Source organism: Suillus paluster (genome assembly GCF_016628075.1).
Source record: "Suillus paluster strain FC165 chromosome Unknown EDB91scaffold_19, whole genome shotgun sequence".
Taxonomy (NCBI): domain Eukaryota; kingdom Fungi; phylum Basidiomycota; class Agaricomycetes; order Boletales; family Suillaceae; genus Suillus; species Suillus paluster.
The window spans coordinates 30,851-49,969 of record NW_024537579.1 but is presented as its reverse complement, the minus strand read 5'-3'; the positions used below and the strand labels follow the sequence as shown (position 1 = coordinate 49,969).

General features: G+C 47.7%; 3 protein-coding genes across 3 annotated transcripts; all 3 read left to right on the top strand.

The window, feature by feature from the left end:
• The first annotated feature begins 360 nt into the window (after nucleotides 1-360).
• EDB91DRAFT_1125958 (uncharacterized protein) lies at nucleotides 361-2,228 on the top strand. The gene is made up of 7 exons (XM_041318418.1): nucleotides 361-806; nucleotides 933-1,104; nucleotides 1,216-1,313; nucleotides 1,367-1,397; nucleotides 1,470-1,540; nucleotides 1,616-1,726; nucleotides 1,787-2,228. The coding sequence occupies exons 1-7, from the start codon at nucleotides 640-642 to the stop codon at nucleotides 2,070-2,072; spliced, it is 936 nt and encodes a 311-aa protein (XP_041178249.1). The 5' UTR covers nucleotides 361-639; the 3' UTR covers nucleotides 2,073-2,228.
• Nucleotides 2,229-3,022: 794 nt separating this feature from the next.
• Nucleotides 3,023-6,994, top strand: EDB91DRAFT_1051492 (NADH-dependent glutamate dehydrogenase; the record flags this gene model as incomplete). Its single annotated transcript, XM_041313611.1, has 18 exons — nucleotides 3,023-3,166; nucleotides 3,234-3,514; nucleotides 3,570-3,941; nucleotides 3,992-4,239; nucleotides 4,287-4,474; nucleotides 4,524-4,591; nucleotides 4,640-4,771; nucleotides 4,819-5,022; nucleotides 5,075-5,191; nucleotides 5,241-5,283; nucleotides 5,338-5,437; nucleotides 5,487-5,714; nucleotides 5,767-5,784; nucleotides 5,837-6,034; nucleotides 6,087-6,174; nucleotides 6,224-6,390; nucleotides 6,438-6,865; nucleotides 6,923-6,994. The coding sequence occupies 18 exons, from the start codon at nucleotides 3,023-3,025 to the stop codon at nucleotides 6,992-6,994; spliced, it is 3,096 nt and encodes a 1,031-aa protein (XP_041178248.1).
• Nucleotides 6,995-17,817: 10,823 nt separating this feature from the next.
• Nucleotides 17,818-18,663, top strand: EDB91DRAFT_1236717 (flavoprotein-domain-containing protein; the record flags this gene model as incomplete). Its single annotated transcript, XM_041321497.1, has 6 exons — nucleotides 17,818-17,940; nucleotides 17,995-18,111; nucleotides 18,164-18,292; nucleotides 18,345-18,476; nucleotides 18,509-18,512; nucleotides 18,572-18,663. 6 exons carry the CDS (start codon nucleotides 17,818-17,820, stop codon nucleotides 18,661-18,663), a joined length of 597 nt encoding a protein of 198 aa, XP_041178247.1.
• Nucleotides 18,664-19,119: the final 456 nt, after the last annotated feature.

Here is a 19,119-nt window from a genome sequence, read left to right as displayed (position 1 = left end):
AATAATAATATGTATTGCCAGGATGAAACAGAAGCTACGACGATTCGAGAATCGACGAACATATGGTCAGCGAGGACTCCGAGGGGAGTTGCTGGCAGCCAGCAAATCAAGGAAACACGCAATGGGCAACAATATTAATGATGGACCACCAAGGACAACAGGCTCCCAGTTCGAATATCACGTTGAAGGACGTTGCAGCTTGGCGTATAGCCGTAGACCCCGTACCTTTGCTTGTACTTGAGGTTTGTTAACTTCATCATTTATTTTATCACACAAGTCTAGACTCTATATTACATAATCGAATCTCGAATTTATTTATTTATTTATTTGATTAAGTAATTTTTCCTAGAACTTGTTTCTTGATCACCAGTCTGAGTTAAGGCCTTTGGTATATAAACATCGTGAACTTGTCCTTAACATCGAATGAGTGCTAGTTATTCTTCTGACTGTTCGACAAGACAGCACTCGCGAGTTCAGCGAGTCTACCAGGTTCACAGCCATTTAATTGTAATTTGTGGGTCATATTTGCTCCTGCGCTATGCACGACGGCCGCTGACATGTCTTTCTTTTCTGATAATAACCACCAATCGATCCCCAGTTATTTCTCAGGAATCGCATCGACCTGCTAGACCTGCAGATATGCCTCTTGATCGTGGCCCATCGCCTTTTACCCCCTCCTATAGACGTTTCGAAGCCATGTCTCCCCTTGACAGCGAAGTTCATCCAGTCTTCCATGGCGGGAGAGTAGCAGTGATCACTGGCGCTGCGAGCGGTATCGGTAAAGCTGCTGCCGTTGAATTGGCAAAGTGCGTGGATGCCGTCGCTCTTGACCCCGCGAGCGAGATACTCATGAAATGTGATATGTCTGTGCTGACGGTGTTGATCTGACTGACTGTTGCATTCGGTGCTTTGGTGATTCGTCCTGCTCCCAGGCTCGGTCTGAAGATTGCTATGGCGGATATTGCGGAAGATGACTTGGCTTTGACTGCCAAAGAGGTTATTGCCATCGCTGGAGAGGCTAATGTCCTCGTTATTCCGACCGACGTGTCGAACATCGACGACGTCGTGCGCTTGCGCGACAAGGTCTATGAGGCGTGGGGCGAGGTGAGCGAATTATGCCATTTTACATAGAGTCTCGTCTCAAATCACGCCATACTATGTCATCTCATGCTATCTCGGATCGGACGAACATCATGGTCTGACCAATACCGACAGGTTGCAGTTCTCCTCAACAACGCCGCAATAGGTCCCGACAGCAAATCCTGGAAGATGCTGGACAACTGGAAGAAGACTTTTGACGTCAATCTTTTCGGGTTCGTCATTTGTTCGACGGGAGTGTGAGCATAGTCCAACTGACAGCATTTAGGGTGGTCAATGTGCAGCAAACCTTTGTGCCGGTTGGTGTTTCCCTCTTACGTGTACGGTAAATCATGACACTGACGATGACGACATGATTGTTTCTATCACAGTCCATGTTGCACCAGGAGAACCAAGCTGTCGTCATCAACACTGGATCCAAACAAGGAATCACTAACCCACCGTAAGTCCGAGAAACACATCATTATTGGCCCGGTTACTCACCACGATATCCCCTTCGCGATGCCGCGTGGTTCAGTGGTAATCCAGCATACAACGCCACGAAGGCTGCAGTGAAGAGCCTGACGGAAGGACTCGCACATGAGCTTCGCGAAAGTCCAGCGTGCAACGTCACTGCGCATCTCTTCATGTGAGTCCTTTCCCGCTCTTTTGGATGTATCCGCATGAAAACTCACGTTGACCTTCACAGCCCCGGGTGGACCTTCACAGGTCTGACCGCCCGCAACGGTGGAGTGAAACCCGCCGGCGCCTGGACGGCCGAAGAGACAGTTCTCTTCATGCTCGACCACGTTCGTGCTGGCGAGTTCTACATCGTCTGCCCTGACAACGAGTCTCGCCGCCAACTTGATCAGTTACGCATCATGTGGGCTGCGGCGGATGTTGCTGAGGGCAGGCCTGCACTGAGTCGTTGGCACAAGGACTGGAAGTCCATCTTCGAAGAATACGTCCGTGACGGGCTGGCCAACATGGAGTGAGAGACGCAAGAATAAATTATACCGATCATGTCAGGAGGAATGCGGAAGAAAAAGACGCGTTCAAAGTGTTTGTTGTTCTCGTTGCTATCGCTTGGACTATGTGTAATTGTTGTTCCTATATATAAGTAAATGATAACAACTTTTTCTTCGGGTTTAGGTTCGCGCGTGGCAGATTACGGTCGTTCACTTTCATGCTGTCAGTGCTTGGCCAGTGCTATCAGTATTAGTCCCATGCACACACATGCACATGACTCGGAACTTTGGCGAGTCCTACTTAGAACCACATCAAACTTCCATCATCAAACTTGTTGATCGCAGGAATCGGTCTGTGTCTCTTGTGTCCGTACCTTTGTTAGTGTTATAGAACTGTTGCAAGCGCTCGAAACTGGTGAGAGGATCCTACCACTACCCCCTCAAAACGTCGCGAAACTAACCTATCAGGAACATTCCCGCCTCCTAGTGTGTTTGGTAGCTCCAATCAACTTCACCGTTTGAACTTACCTGGAATGCAGATCGCACCTGTCTGGAAGTAGCGCTTACTTTCCGTTGCACCGCGGGTAAAGTAGCACTCAACTTCCAAGCAAGGTTTCTGCCGATGCAGTCGGTGCTTCCCGAGTATCAAGCTATTCACCTGATTCTGCATTTGAATGGTGATGCAATTGAAGCCGCAATGCCACCTCAAGCTATGACAAATTGGTCGACCTTGACCTGAACTCCACGTCGGATGTGCGGCAAAATTGTCGTGGCAGACTTAGTTGACATGCAAGTGACAGTGGATGGTTGCAGTGCGCCAAATATGGTTCGTATAAATACGCTCTCTCACTTTCAATCCATCGTTCATCTTTCTGGACGCGACCTTCCTGTAGATCACAGACCCTCCATAATCACTGCTAGATAACGTGCTTGACGCCGTGCTGCTCCGTCCCAGAAGCGTTGACCGTGACCCTAACATGACTCTGCTCAATGGACACGACTCCGGCACAAGCGCTGAGCAATCCCCGCAGCGCGTTAGTAACCTGCCTGGCTATACTACCCCCATATTCAAAGGTAAAGATGAACAACGCGCCAAGGTGCAGGTTGATGTCATTGCCAAGGTACTGCGATTTGTATCTCTCGAGGTCAATGCTCCTTGCGCATCGTGTCATATTAACATGATAGTAGGGATTCATTCCCCGCGAGCTAGTCGCGAACGAGGTCAACTGGTTCTACTCTCAACTCGGCATCGATGACACCTACTTTCATAACGAATCGTCATCTGTGATATCTGATCACATCATTGCACTCTTCGGTGCCAAGATTCTCGCATACACGAAGCACGACCTCAGTAAGCTCGTCATCGATCTCGAGAAAGTCGACGAAACAGGAAATGGGGCAACATTCATTCATACCAGTTTGCCGGGCGTGACTTCTACCGAGGGCCCTGGCGCTACTTGCGAATCGAGGTATGTTTACACTTGATATCCCACAATCACCATGCCAATTCTGTTTGTAATGCAGAATTGACTCTTTATACCTCGACAATTCGACTCCGTCAGAATGTTACCGCCTTGAGACTTTCCGATCCACTGGATCTATATCAGTAACAGCATCCAAACAGTTGCGCTGTTACTTCATTTCCAAGTGCAATTTCATTTCCCCACCCCCGCCCCCGCCCTCAATTCGGACGGATGGACGTACCGATATCCGTACTGTCTCCGACAGTGCTTTCCTCGAACGAGCGAGCTCGCATACTCTTCGGGTATACCAGAAGATCATGTGGCAAGTCGAGAGTCGCTATGGTCCTGTCATGGAAGTATTTGAAGTTGAAGGCACTCGTGAAAGGCGTCTTGTCATCGGATACAAGATGGGCGGCACTTCCCGGTTCTTCAGGTGTGTTGACCAGCATATGTAACAGCGCAGTGGCCTAAACTCGTTTGCAGCGCACTCTCGAACCTCTATCACTTTTACCAGCTGTACTCGGCCCGAAAGTATGTGGAGCAGTTCTCCAATGGGATCACGATCATCTCTCTATACCTGAACCCGATGCATAATTCAACAGCCGCACCCATTGAGCACTCTATCTTCCAGGTGATGAAAGAGGCATCTCTGCTGTATTGTCTTCCCGACAACCCCTTTTTCCTTGATTCCGTCAACTCTGGGCATGCTGTGCAAGAGGCGACCTATGCTTGTATGTCCTATGTTTTTGGGACAGGAATTGAGTTAATTGTTCATTAGATTGTGGTTGGGTTTTCGCTCAACACTTCTGCAATCGCTTGGGTCCCGCATACCACCACCTCAAGAGTATCTTGGACGAATCGAATCCCTCGCACGCTGAGGTGCTCAATGATATCAAGAGACGTTTCAGAGAGGAAACTTTCACGCGGGAGAGTATTGCTCAAGTCATCCACGCACATGCAGAAATTGTGCGTTGTCAGTTTCGCTCGGGATCCCTCGTTAATATTTCTCCAACAGATTCGCCTTCTCTATGTCAACTTCGCCATGGTACACTATCCATCTGCTGATCAGGCGTCGCGGCTGCGGTGAGTATGATAATTTGTCTTGGGGTGTCCTTGATGAGCAGCACCCAGTCCTACTCTCTCCTACCAGCGTCTTCAAACCACGCAGCCCCTGTCTGACTCTGAACTGCATGATAAAATCAGACGTGCAGTTCCGAACAAGCAGGATCTACAAGTTCTCGAGAGCTTCCTCATTTTCAACAAGTGAATTCAAAAACAATTTGATTGACTGGTAACTGACCTTGCTGTAGGCACATTCTGAAGACGAATTTCTATCAACCAACCAAAGTCGCACTGTCGTTCCGTCTGTCCCCAAAATTTTTACCCCAGGGTGAATATCCGCAACCGCTTTTCGGAATGTTCCTCGTGATCGGAAACGAATTCCGTGGCTTTCACATTCGCTTTAGAGATGTTGCCCGCGGCGGTATTCGTATAGTCATGTCGAGGAACGAGGAGTATGTTCGCGTTTTTTGGAGGGAATCTTGCAATTGAGCACTGTGCGACTAGGAACTACATTATCAACAAGCGGATGCTATTCGACGAGAACTACGGATTAGCTGCCACACAATCTTTGAAGAACAAGGACATTCCCGAAGGAGGCGCCAAGGGTACTATTTTGCCTTCGTGCGTTGTTTTATGTTCTCACCCGAATGTGTTTTTACTTTTCACCCAGTCTTGGAGCGCCGCCCAGACGCTGCTTCGAGAAGTACATTGATGTAAACGTGCATTGCGCATGAGCTGATATATGTATTGATTAATTGTCTTTTCAGGCTATCATCGACCTACTTATCCCTAGTCAAAGTTCAGGGATTAAGGAACGCCAGGTTGACTTGTATGGCAAACCGGATTTATTATTCTTCGGGCCTGATGGTAAGATCCGTTTGTGATAACTCGTCGAGACGACCGACAATTCGTGTAGAGGGTACAGCAGACATGATGGACTGGGCGGCATTGCACGCTCGTGATCGTGGTGCCGAGACATGGTGGAAGACGTTCACCACTGGCAAGAGTGCTCAGCTTCTGGGCGGTGTTCCCCATGATATATATGCCATGACGTCGCTGTCCATTCGCCAATATGTGCTCGGCATTTACAAGCAACTTGGACTGAGGGAGAAGGATATTACCAAAGTTCAGACTGGTGGTCCTGGTATGTTTCCTTTTCACTCTTTGGGAGTCGTCCATGACGTAATGGTTTGCAGACGGAGATCTTGGTTCAAGTAAGTCGTGAGATGGTGCATCCGTGGACTGCATTGATCGATCACCCGGTAGATGAGATACTATTGAGTTCTGACAAGACCATTGCTGTTATTGATGGCAGCGGTGTCCTTGCCGACCCTGTAGGTATCAACAGGAATGAACTCATCCGCCTCGCCAAATTACGCGTACCCGTGTCTCACTTCGACAAGACCAAATTGAGCAAGGACGGATACCTTGTCAAGATCGAGGAACAGGACATCAAGCTACCCTGTCCGTTTGGCTTTCTTAACGTTCGATGGTATCTCACACTCTCTGTCCTTAGCCGGAGAAGTCGTTCTCGACGGTACCGACTTCAGGAACGGGGCTCACTTCCGTTTTAAGGCAGATCTTTTTGTGCCATGCGGTGGACGGTCAGTTTGCATCGACACCTACACCAAACACGAGCTGACAATCAATCAGTCCTGAAGCAGTGAACGTCTCCAATGTTGCTGCTTTGATGGATACGGAAGGAAAACCCCACTTTAAGTACATCGTCGAGGGTGCGAATTTGTTCTTCACTCAGCAGGCGCGGTTGCACTTGGAGAAACGCAGGGTTATCGTATTTAAAGACTCCAGTGCGAACAAGGGTAATTACTTTCCTATCACCTGTTAGACGGTGTTGACCTTGCTTCAGGTGGTGTTACCAGCTCTTCGCTTGAAGTACTCGCCGGTCTCGCCCTCACGACCCAGGAATACCTCGACCTCATGATTTTCAAGGACGGCAAGCCATCAGACTTCTACCAAACCTACGTTAAAGACATTCAAGCCAAGATTGCTGAGAACGCCGCAGCAGAATTCCACTGCATTTGGCAAGAACACGCCCGCTTACAAGGCGCTAAGCCCCGGACACAGATCTCGGACGAGCTCTCTATCATGCTCATCGAATTGCAAGATAAGCTTGAACATTCCGACTTGTTTGATGATGTCCCAAGCCGCAAGGGGGTCATGAGAATTGCCATTCCCAGAACTCTGGTGGACCAGGTCGGTCTAGACACCCTGCTGGAGAGGCTTCCCGAGCCATACCAGCGCGCTCTGTTCTCGAGCTGGGTTGCTTCACATTTCGTGAGTTTTAGCCCCTTTTCTTGTTGCCTGATCACCATCCTCACAATCATCTTGTAGCTTTATAAATACGGTGTTCACAGTTCCACTATAGATTTTTTCCATTTCGCTCGGGATCTTGCACGGGAATAACAATTTTAGAGGGCTGTTGGGGGGGAGGGTTTTGTTCTCAGAACCGCTCGCCCAAAGGAAAGATTAATAGATGCTGCTTGCTTGATTATGTAATGTATTACACACTGAAGCACTTAGAGCCCGTTCAGCAACCGACATTTGAACAAAAATTTACCAACTCGAAAGTTGTCAGTGGCACGAGTGTGACTGAGATGTAAGCTGAGTTTGAAAGCCCTCGGTAAGATTGACTGTTATCGATAACATACTAGCCATGGATCCAGTATTCAGGCAGCTGTTGACTAACCCTCTTATTCAACAGAGACCTCTCATAGCCCAGCTGACTCGACCACTAGCAGTACAGACTCACCCCAACCAGACTCGTTTACTGCAAGCTGCAGTTCGCCAGTGTATGCTTCATTACATTGCCCTCCTCCTCAATATTCTACTTGCCGCCACAGCGCATATCCTCCTACAGCAAGTCCAGGATGATCCTGAACCCTACCACACATCTGCCCTCACAGGGCAAGAGTGGGTGATGGAGTTGATTGTTGGCCACCCAGAGCGCATCCGCTGCGAGCTTGGTGTGTAACCTTCGAAACTTCGGTTACATGGATTCACACTTTGTATCACTCGAGGAGCAGTTGGTGATTTTTCTGTACACTTGTGTCACAGGTTTGACGGTCAGACATGTTGCAGAATGATTCCAGCATTCAAACACTACTATTTCCAAGTTTGTGATTTGATCTATGTTTCACGCCTGACACTAACTCCCTTGTAGGTATTTCCGCAAGATCTTAGAGATTTTTGCCTCCCACCCATTCTATACGACGCATGTACACCTTCCTGCTGACAATGCCCCTGTCTCCAGTGCTATTCGTGACAACCCAAAATGATGGCCATACTTCCAGGACGCTATTGGAGTGATTGACGGCAGTCACATCCATGCATTCCCTCCCTCCGCCACCTGCCACCTCTACTACAATTGAAAAGGTTCCGTCTCTCAAAATTGCCTCTTCATTTGCTATTTCGACCTCAATTTCACCTTTGCACTCACTGGATGGGAGGGATCCGCAACCGATGCACAGCTCTGGGATGTAGCTCGCAATGATGGGCTGAATCTTCCGGTGGGAAAATATCTTCTTGCAGACCTGGGGTTCCCCTCATGCCAACAACTTTTGGTCCCTTACCGCGGCGTTCGGTACCATCTGGCTGAATGGGGTTGTGCCAGCATCAGGTATGTCATAGGCTCTTTTTTTTGTTATTCGGCTCATCCAACACTGCTTCCAGACCCACTAACAAGGAAGAATTGTTTAATCTTTGCCATGCATCCACTTGCAACATTATCGAACATATTTTCGGTGTTCTGAAGTGGCGCTTTCGCATTCTTTTAGTATCCCTGGAGTATAAGATAGGGATTCAGGCACACATACCCACTGCGCTATGCGCTCTTCATAATTACATACACGCTCATGACCCATATGAAGAGCCTCCACCTCAGAGAGCCATCTTCAACGACAACCCCACCCATCAAGGATGACCTGGCGAAGCACGCAACGACCCACCCGAACCTGCAACCATCCGCAATGAAGCCAACATATTTTGTGATCGCATGGCGACTGAGATGTGGGAAGATTACCAGACAATTTTGCAGGAGCATGATCTGATCGACGTAGCTCATGTGTTGGATATTGATGAAGACTTAGAGAACGAGGACAACATAGACGAGTACTATGGGAGTGAGGATGATGGTAATGATGCATAAATTCACAATGTATAGTGTACATAGGACTACAACATGAAGATGCGCTGCATATCAATGAATGGAGGCTATGTAACATGATTTGTAAGATGCGATATGAAAGAGGATGAAGCAACAAGATGGCAATATGATTTTGATGAGCAAGAAGACAATTAGAATGCACCATACTCCCCCCTGTGAGCCTGCTGGATAACAGATTCTAAAAAGAGTAGATGATTCTTGGGCCTGTTGAGCAAGTAGGTGGAGCATACAACTGGGCTCCTCATGAACACGTTCATGAGGGTGATCTTGTCATCTCCCGACACACCATCTTCATCTTGCATCATGGACATGGCACTTGATCTTTCATCCGCTACCTGAGTTTCATCAGTACTGACCATCAATGCTGTGAGACTATCCATCAGGTGGTTGATGCAGCCTTGAAGGTTCATAAATGCAGCGGTGCTGGCAGTGTCCTTGGCAGCCTTTTTGCTGGAGCTGCTAGTGATGCACGACATGCCAGTGTTGTTGTTGCTGCTGCTGCTGCCGCCGCCGCATGCTGATAATCTAGGTTTTTTATCAGTGCTGCCGGTGGGAGACTCCAGAACAGAGGTTCTGGGGGTGGTGGCAGAAAGGATCATATTGGAGTGTGAGTGTTTTCCTGTGCTAGAAGCTGCCACTGAAGACGGGGGAGGGGGGAACATAGAACCTCCAGCCACAGGCCCAGGGCTTGGAAGAGTAGACATGATATGGCCCCATCCAAAGCCATCCAAGGCCTCTGCATTGGTGGCATCAACATCAGGTATGTTGCTAACACCACCAGTGGCAGCAGCATCAGCCATGCTCATATCAAGACCCAGAGCATCACCGCTTGCTTGTGGGTCAGCACTAGTAGCAGCAGCAGCCGCTGATGCTTGTGCAGTAAGTGAAGCTGGGTTATAGGCGGCCGCCCCAACAGCACTACTGCTGTGTGGCAGAATCTGCAACATCTTGGACCAAAATGGCCATCCGCTGTTTTTAAAAGGTTTCATAACCTCAAGACAAAATGTAAGCAGCAGACTGGAGGCCAAATGTATTTACATACCTTGTTGCCGCTGCTGGCATTGAGAAATTGCTCCCACATGAGCTCTGCTGATGGCCCCTGAATATTGGCCCCATTAATATTGTCCCAATGACATCCCGATTGACTGTTCCAATATCTGTCTATCACGCTGTGGATCTGTTTCAACTATAGGGGCAGTTGATGTTAGCAATGATCTGAGTGGGACAGATGTAACTCACAGTTGACCATTTCATCTTACACTGTGTCATGGTCTTGGGTTGGGCCTGAATCCCTGCTTCTTCAACCTTCTCTGTTATCTTCTTTGCAGCATCGGTAAATGTCTCCTCTTTGAATGTCGTCCCTGCTGTTATGAACTCAGTTGGTTCCGCACTAGATACCCACAAGGAGTACCGATCTAGTGTTGTGATGGGTTTTCAAGGTAAGACTACTAGATGGAAAGTCTAGTAGAAGATAGTGTAAATGTGATAGGAGCGGTGAGGCTTGCTATCTACCTTTCGTGCTATCCCTCTGTCCTGAGGCTTTAGGCGTGATGCTGAGTAGATTCAAGTTAAGGACTACTACAGTGTACGGAGTCCTTTATATACGAAAAGCAGGAGATACCGGTTGAACGGTAAGGGTCAAGGGTAGTACCGACAATGCAGTAAGGGCATAGGGTATGAGTCACAGATAACGGGTAAACCAGATAAGCAGTGCAAGAATGATCAGCCAGTATAGATAAGCCAAGAGAATGGAAAGATGGAAGTTGCTTTGACGACGGATAGCAGTGATGAAAGATAGGTAAAAGAGAATAAGCTGGTCCGAGGGGTTTACATAACGTCCCTGTAACATCACCTCCCGTTCTAAGGGTGAAGTCACCTGGCTTCATGCGTCAAGGCGGGCATCATCCAAGAAAACATCATCAACATCTAACCCTTCAATCTCGTTAACTTCAAGCCGGCGGTCATCTTCGTCGTCGCGGTCAGGGATAATACCCTGGTGGGCGTCATAAAAGCGTTCAAGACGCGTGAGTTGCACATGGAAGTTAGGGTCGGAGCGACCGCGACGAAGAATAGTTCGTCCATTAAGACGTGGGCAGTATGAAGTGAAATGTCCTGGGGTGAAGACCCCACAGATACGACAGAAGTACTGATGGCAGTGACAATGTCTATGGCCATATCATTTGCAGCAGCGGCAGATGAAGTTGGCAGGGTGGGTCTGCTCCATTTCAGTGGCTTCGAATTTGGCATGATGGATGCGATCTGCGGTAGTAGTCATGACTCTTTCTGGTTCCCCTGTTTCGACGTTGGGCGCTATGCCATGGAAGATGGGAGGATATTTAACCGATAATGGTAAACCAAGTGAAAGGAGCATGGTAGTTCCGCGGTTACGGCAATTTTGTTTACTAGGGGAGGTGGCACGGCCGGTTGGTTCGGGGATGTGTAACGGTTTTCGCTCGGGAGTCTTCGGAGTAGGAGGTGGGGAGTAATGCATGATGGACAGTGTAGCGGTTCCGTCTGCTTCTAAAAAATCTCCTTCAAACTTGCTTTCTTCAGCGATGAGATTGGGTAAGTTTTCTTCTTCGGCAGGGGGTTCCAGGGTTTCAGCACGGGGTTCTGCGGGTATGAATGGTACTAGCTCGATGTTTTCTTCATCGAGGATGCTCAGTTGGATGGGGGATGGCGTGGGTTGTGCTACAAATTCGCCATTGTTGATCTGATCAACAAGCTTGCTGAACTTCTTCATGGCTAAGAGTGTCATGACAGCGTTTTTGATTTTGGTTTGTGTGTAGTGGAGGGATACTGTCCCGAATGTTCCGCATTTGCATCCCTGCATGTCGATGATGCAGGTGGTGAGGGTATCTGTGGTTCTGAATGCTGCAATGAGTTCGAAGAGGATGGGGTCGTTGCAGGCGATGATGAGGTTATCAATTTCTATAGCATAACGGCTGTCTAGGATGAGTGCCTCCCAGAGGGCTTTGTCTTCGTTCATGGGTGTGAGATGGGGGTGGGAGGCGAAGAAGTTGGAGTCGTTTGATGAGTTGGACATGTCATTGGTTACAGAATTGTTTTCTTAGCTCCTTTGTTAGCGAGTTTTCTTTTATATGTTGTCAGGATGTTGGATGAATTAGTCAAATCTGACTCGGTTTGCCAGGAGTTTTCTGATTCGGGATATCCTTTCCACGATACAAGGTATCGGTGGCGATTACCCATTCCTTTATGGGCAAGTATTGCTTCTATTTCGTATTCTTCTTCGCCGTTGATTACATCAGGTGGTGGTTCTTCATAGTTCGGGCCGTGAACTTCAGTTTCGTGATAGGAGGATAGCTCGGAAGCATGGAATGTGGAGTGAACTCTCCAGCTTTCCGGAAGTTTGATCTTGAATGTGATTGGTGATAAAACTTCTTCTATGGTGAATGGTCCATATCTTTCCGGTGTGAGTTTCTTTGATGGGAGTTTTGTCAATAGATGAGCTGCGGAAAGCCAGACCTTGTCCCCCTTCTTCCATGGGGTGTACTTTCTTCCCTGTGTCCTTTCTCCCATTCGCTGTTGGGCAAGGGCGTGGCATGCCAGTGCTTCTTCTCGGATCTTTCCGAGGTGTTTCAGTCGCTCTTCTGCTGCTGGTACCGAAGTTGCAGGAAATGCCTGGGGTAGGCTTTTTGGTTCATACCCCATCATCAGGGCGAAGGGTGATGTATTTCTGGCGGAATGTTTCCTTGAGTTGTGGACAAATTCGGCCATTGGCAGATGTTGCGACCATTCAGCAGGGGTGGTGCGGCAGTAGATTCTGAGGTAAGTTTCTAGTTCTTGGTTAAGTCGTTCTGTTTGTCCGTCTGTCTGTGGGTGATAGGCTGTAGAGAGGGCTACTTGGTAGTCCAGGATCCATCCTAGTTCTTTGGCAAATTTCAAAGCGAATTGTGGTCCTCTGTCGGAGATGATTTTGTCATAGAGACCGAAGCGTGTGAATACCTTCTTAAAGAAGAGGTTGGTAACGCCTTCTGCAGTGATGGTTTTCTTGCATGGACACAGAATTGCCCCCTTCGTTAGGCCATGTCGACCACGACCATAACAGAGTCAAAGCCGCGGGACGGGGGAAGATCAGTGATGAGGTCAACAGAGACCTGCTCAAAGGGGTGGGTAGCAATGGAGGGGATCGGCATCAGGGGCAGGGTGACGGGGTGAGTGTCGGATTTCATTTGCTGGCAGATGGCGCAACCGGCAACATAGTGCCAGATGTAGGTGCCCATACCGGGCCACCAATAAGCCTTCTTGACATGCCACTCGGTGACAGTGTGGCCAGGATGGCCCGCAGTAAGGTGATCATGGTGGAGAGCCAGAACTTTCCGGCGAAGATCGGCTGGGATGTAGGCCTGGTCTTTATAAAACAGTACACCATCGGTGAAGGCCCAATTGGAGAGGGTGGACTTGATGGGTGGCGCGCAGATGCCGCTCAAGGCCTGGAGGGCGGTCTGAATGGTGGAGTCAGGCGCAGACTCGGTAAGGGATTTAAACTGATGCGCGAGCACGCCATCAACTAGGCGGATGAAGAGGGAGTCCGGGAGTAGGGTAACATTGGTGTTATCAGGGTTGCTGACGACATGGTCTGGTTGTTGCGACAGGGCGTCAGGGGTGGCAAACTTCGCGCCAGGGACGTGGTGGAAGGTGAGGTCAAATTCACCAAGAGTAAGCTGCCACCGGGCTTGGTGACATGTCAATTGCTGCGCTGAGCGGAAGTAGAGGAGATTCTTATGGTCGGTGAAGACAATAACAGGGTGGGGGTTGCCTTCCAAGAAGTGTCTCCAACTTTTGAGCGTGCGTATGACAGCTAAGAGCTTGCGGTCGTAAATCTGATAATTTCATTCGGCGGCATTGAATGATTGGGACAAGTACCCGCAAGGGTGGTAAGCACCATTTTCATCGGTTTGTAATAACACAGCACCAGTGGTGAAGAGTGATGCATCAGTGGCAAGGGCAAATTGTCTGGTTGCGTCGGGATTGTGGAGCACAGGTTCTGTGAGGAAACTGTGTTTGAGTTTGTCAAAGGCGTTTTGGCACTGATCTGTCCAGTGAAAGGGTTGATCTTTCTTTGTTAGATCAATCATGGGTCGCGCGATATCCGAGTAATGGGTGATGAAGTGTCTGTAGAAGTTGCAGAATCCGAGGAATGATCGTATGTCTTTGACAGTGGTTGGCGTCTGCCACTGGCTGATGCCTTCCAATTTGGCAGTGTCCATTGCAACTTTGCCCGGGTGGATGATCATACCGAGGTATTCTACTTCTTGGGCGTCGAATGTACATTTCTCCGGTTTGAGGAATAATGTTTCAGTGCATAGTTTTTGCAGGATGATTTTCGTTCGGCTTTGGTTCTCCTCTAGCGTGTCTGAAAAGATAAGTATGTCATCCATGTAGACAATCAGCCATCCAGCGTCGATTTCTTGTTTAAACATTTCATTCATGTAGGCCTGGAATGTTGCAGGTGAGTTGCATAATCCGAAGAACATGACTTTTGGCTCGAACAGACCAAATGATGTGGAGAAGGCGGCCTTCCATCAATCGTCAGGGTGAATCAGGATATTATTATATCCAGACCGAATGTCCATTTTGGTGAAGTATTTGGCGTCTTTGAGCTTTGCGATCAAGGGGGGAATCAGTGGAAGTGGGTAAGCATTTTTGACCATCCAGTCATTGAGGTAGCAATAATCCTGGCAGGGGCGGAGGGTTCCCCCTTTCTTTCCCACAAAGAAGAAGCTGCTTGATTGTGGTGATGTAGATGGTTGGATAAAGTCTTTTGCGAGGTGTTCATCGAGAAAGGTTTTTACTGCTTCGGTTTCTTTTGGGGAGAGGGGGTACATTCAGGTAGATTTTGGTACAAATCCGGGTTTTGTTTTGATATGATGATCCACGAGGTGTTGGCTTGGGGGAAGTTGGTTTAATCCATCTTTGGTGAAGATATCCCGAAATTTGCGGAGGTACTCGGGAACGAGTTCTTCAAAAGTTTTCTTGACTTTTTCCTGGACATCCTTCATAGTGAATTCTTGTGCTTTGTTACTGGTTTTCTGGGCTTCCTCAAGTTGTTCATGCAGGGATTGGGCAAGGACCCAGGTGTTCCACAATGGTACTGGTCTGCTGAGTTTTCTGATTTCTTGATCGGATGTTCCATCCCGTACCAGCGGGGAATCAGTGTCTAGGTTTTTGATCATTCGGATGGTTGTACCATCAAATGAATATTCGACTAGGACTTCATCATCTTCCAGCTGGTAGGTGGAAACATTGGTGACTGGTTCAGCAAGATCAACTCATCCGAGCCAGGTGTCCTCGAAGTTGTCGAATATGGGGTCGGCCGGTTTATTCTTTTCTGCGGTTGCCTTCTTCTTTCGTCACTGTTTTTCCGCTATCTCTTCTAAAGCGTATTTTGAACCCTTGGGTAATTTCTTTAAAGGAGAGAAATCTTCAGGGGGTTCGTCAGTTACAGTTGCTTTTCAAAGTGGGGGAAACCTGTAAGGTTCTGCTCCGTTCACCTTTCTTTCATCATTGATCATTTGTTCGACTTCTGTTGATCGTCTTGTCCGTGTTAAAGAGATGGTATCGTTTTTCCAATCGATCTCTGGTTGCATGGTGGAAAGCCATGGCTTGCCGAGGAGGATGTCATCATTCCTGGATAGTTTCGTGATGTTGAATTTTCTGAGCATACATCGTTGGTCAATTTTGACTGCGAGGGTGCAGTAATGCGTTACCCTTCCTGCAGAAGAGTTGCTTCCATCAACTGTTCATATGTGGAAGGGGTTGGTGAGAGGGTAGGTGCTGATTTTATTTTTTCGGACGAAGAGGTGATCAATGAATGATCCTCCTGCTCCTGAGTCGATTATGGCGGTGGTGGCAATGGTTTTTGCATACTTGGTAGAAAAAAGCATGATGGGAATGCGGAATTCATTGGATTTTCCAACAGCTTTAGTATACAGTACACAAGTAGAAGGTGCTGACATTGCGACAGTCCTTCAGTTTAAAAATCCATTCCTTTGGCCACTGAAATCTTCTTGGCCCATATCTTGGCTACGGGCATTTCTTCATCGTCATCTTCATCATCGAGCTGGGTAATCCCAGACTGTCCCTTTTCCTCCTTCTCAGGCATGGTCTGCCTGCTTTTCAACACTCCTCGCTTAGGGTGGAACCTAGGGTCGTTGGCCCTATGTCCTGCTTTCTTGCAAGTGAAGCAGAGTCCATCTCTGAAGCATTTCTGCCTTTCTTCTTCATCCATGCGGTCAACGTCCATTGTGTTTGGGTCTTTGGCTTCTCTTTTGGGAGGGGTGTATTGGGGGTTCCCATTTCTCTTTTGGAATCCTCCGTTGTTTCGTCCTTCCCTAGCGGTGATGGCCAACAGCTGTTGGTGGTTGTTGTCTAGGTCAACTGCTTTCTTCGAGAATTTCTCGAACGTTTCAATGTTGCTGCTGTTGATCAGGAGCCTCCAGTGGAGTTTCTTGTCTAGGCCATCTAAAAAGAATTGGCAGAGTGCACCGTTATCAGTGATCCCTCCTCTTGTGGTGAGTTGTCTGAATGAGGCAAGGTATTCTCCAAGAGAATGGGTCTGCCTGAGATTCCTCATTTCCATAAGGGCTGCTCCCACAGAGTCTACTTCTTCAAATGCCTTTTTGAAATCTTTAATGAAATCATCGAGTTTGCCGTATTTTGCCATATTGGTTGCATCTTGGGCGTGTTCCATGAAGTCGTCTGCCCAGGTGGCGGCTGCTCCTTTTGTCATGTATGACAGGTAGAGGATGATTTTTTTCTTATCATCATCGTAGATCTTCTCATTGACATCAATGTAGGCAGTGATGGATCTTAGCCATCGTCCGGAATCTTTCCTATCTCCAGAGAATTCGGTAGGAGTACCGATCCGTATTTCTACGGGTTTGGCAGCAGTTCCTGATCCAGACATTGCTGGGTGGATAAGTGGGGGAGCGGGTGGTCTAGGTGGGGGGTTTGTTTTTCATGGAGGGGGAAGTGGACGAAAGTCTTCATATTCTGATTCAGCGTCTTCTGATGTGGATGATGGGTCTGATGGTGTGGGTGCTCTTTCCCAAGCGTGACGAGGTCTTCTCGACGCTATCTTTTCTGGTCAATAGTACGCTCCCACGGTGGAGAGACATTCAGGGTAGAAACTTGAATCTTATGTTATGAACTCAGTTGGTTCCGCACTAGATACCCACAAGGAGTACCGATCTAGTGTTGTGACGGGTTTTCAAGGTAAGACTACTAGACGGAAAGTCTAGTAGAAGATAGTGTAAATGTGATAGGAGCGGTGAGGCTTGCTATCTACCTTTCGTGCTATCCCTCTGTCCTGAGGCTTTAGGCGTGATGCTGAGTAGATTCAAGTTAAGGACTACTACAGTGTACGGAGTCCTTTATATACGAAAAGCAGGAGATACCGGTTGAACGGTAAGGGTCAAGGGTAGTACCGACAATGCAGTAAGGGCATAGGGTATGAGTCACAGATAACAGGTAAACCAGATAAGCAGTGCAAGAATGATCAGCCAGTATAGATAAGCCAAGAGAACGGAAAGATGGAAGTTGCTTTGACGACGGATAGCAGTGATGAAAGATAGGTAAAAGAGAATAAGCTGGTCCAAGGGGTTTATGTAATGTCCCTGTAACACCTGCCATCTTGGATACCTGCATGATTAGATAATCCAAGAGAGCCTCAACCTCCAGGGTGGTCCACTGCACTTTTGGTACAGATGATTTGCTTTCATTCTTTCTGGTCATAGACAGGAGTTGAAACTGGGTACAGACAATGAGAACAGCTACAGTTGCAAAGATGCACTTTTGCTGCAGAGGATCATATCGATGGCTAATAGTAGTAGGAATCATCATCATAGTTGGAGGGCAAGTGAATTCAAACTCTGACATGTCAGCTTTTGTGCCGCTCATGCACAATTTGTTTGGTTGGCTAAATTTTGTTCAAATGTCGGTTGCTGAACAGGCTCTTACTAAGTTGGTGCTTGACTCAGCCATACTTAGTCTAGCCACACTCCTTTTTCTAGTTCAAACCGAACCACACTGCTATGCACCAATGGCGAATAATCAGTTCATTGCCACAAAGGAGTGCCTACTAGATCATCATCACGTTGTGCTGATGACGACTGGCAGCGTAATATCTATTAAAACTCCTCTCATTGTCATAGAGCTTCTCCAAGTATGTCCCCCTTGCTGAGACCTCTGCTACTGCTCACGCAACATGCAAACGTAGTACTACTGGAATGTCAAAGTAGAGGTGATTGCGACAAAAGAGTTGCTTGCATTTTACAACCCTTCAGATGTGGTCAAGGCAGGTGGACGTGTATGGACGGACAAGGATGAGTGGTTGGTGGCTATATGCAGTTTCCAGATGAATTTTAACGTCTCAATGTCCATGAAAGGGATCATACAAGATCAGCGATCCAATCCTACATATCCAGTTGAGGAGATGGGCTGACATTGTCCTTGTTGCTCCCTGCTCAGCAAATACACTCTCAAAGATTGCATACAGACTTTGTGACAACCTCGCTGTATGGTTTGTGGCGCGTTTACATCGTATTCGATGATAATTTTCTTTCTTAGACCCCTCTTCTTCGTGCACTGGCACCTTCGACGCTGACTTACATATTCCCAGCAATGAAAACACTCATGTACAAACATCTACTCACGGCAGAACACGTGTGCATTGCCAGGGATGTTGTGCAGTACCAAGCTGTTGGGCCAATTGGAATCTTGCATGCAGGGAGGTTGGTATGTTATTTCGACTTTCTGTTTCCTGCTTTTGTGGATGACTTGGCGCGTTCTTGAAGGACTAGGTGCCATGACAGAATGGCGTGATATTGTGAAGATAGTGGTGGATCAAATGGAACTCGTCACCTTGCTTGCAAGGTCATATGAATAGTGACGAAATCTTCTGCCAATAATAAACATCAATAAATAATAAACAAGAGCGGTATGAACACAAAAAGGAGTCCATGAAATCTTTGTACTTTGTAAATGAAAGCAACTATGATGTCTAACAAACTGGAATGTGCTCTGAAACATCTCACTGTGGACGACATTGTTGCAACAGTTGGGAACGATACATGAAACATTGCGCGAGTGTACCCAAAATGAGTGATTTTTGGACACTAAATCCAAGATCCACCCAGATCCCATTAACCTATCAACATAAGAACTCCAACATATGTGAAATACACCATTCTGAATCTACTCCAGGTGTTTCTATGTCAATAGAACACCACCACAGCGTGCTATTCACGATTCATGAGCAAAGCGTGACAGTCAGGCTAGATTGGGAAATCACACTCTCGGCTTGGTTGAGTCTCCGCTTTGTTTGCATTCGCCAACACTGGAC

Excerpts from the sequence above, each read along its gene's own strand:
- EDB91DRAFT_1125958 (XM_041318418.1), top strand. The coding sequence starts at position 640 with ATGCCTCTTGATCGTGGCCCATCGCCTTTTACCCCCTCCTATAGACGT. Across the intron at positions 1,314-1,366 it reads TTTGACGTCAATCTTTTCGG|GGTGGTCAATGTGCAGCAAA; the intron begins GTTCGTCATTTG and ends GACAGCATTTAG. Across the intron at positions 1,727-1,786 it reads GTCACTGCGCATCTCTTCAT|CCCCGGGTGGACCTTCACAG; the intron begins GTGAGTCCTTTC and ends TGACCTTCACAG.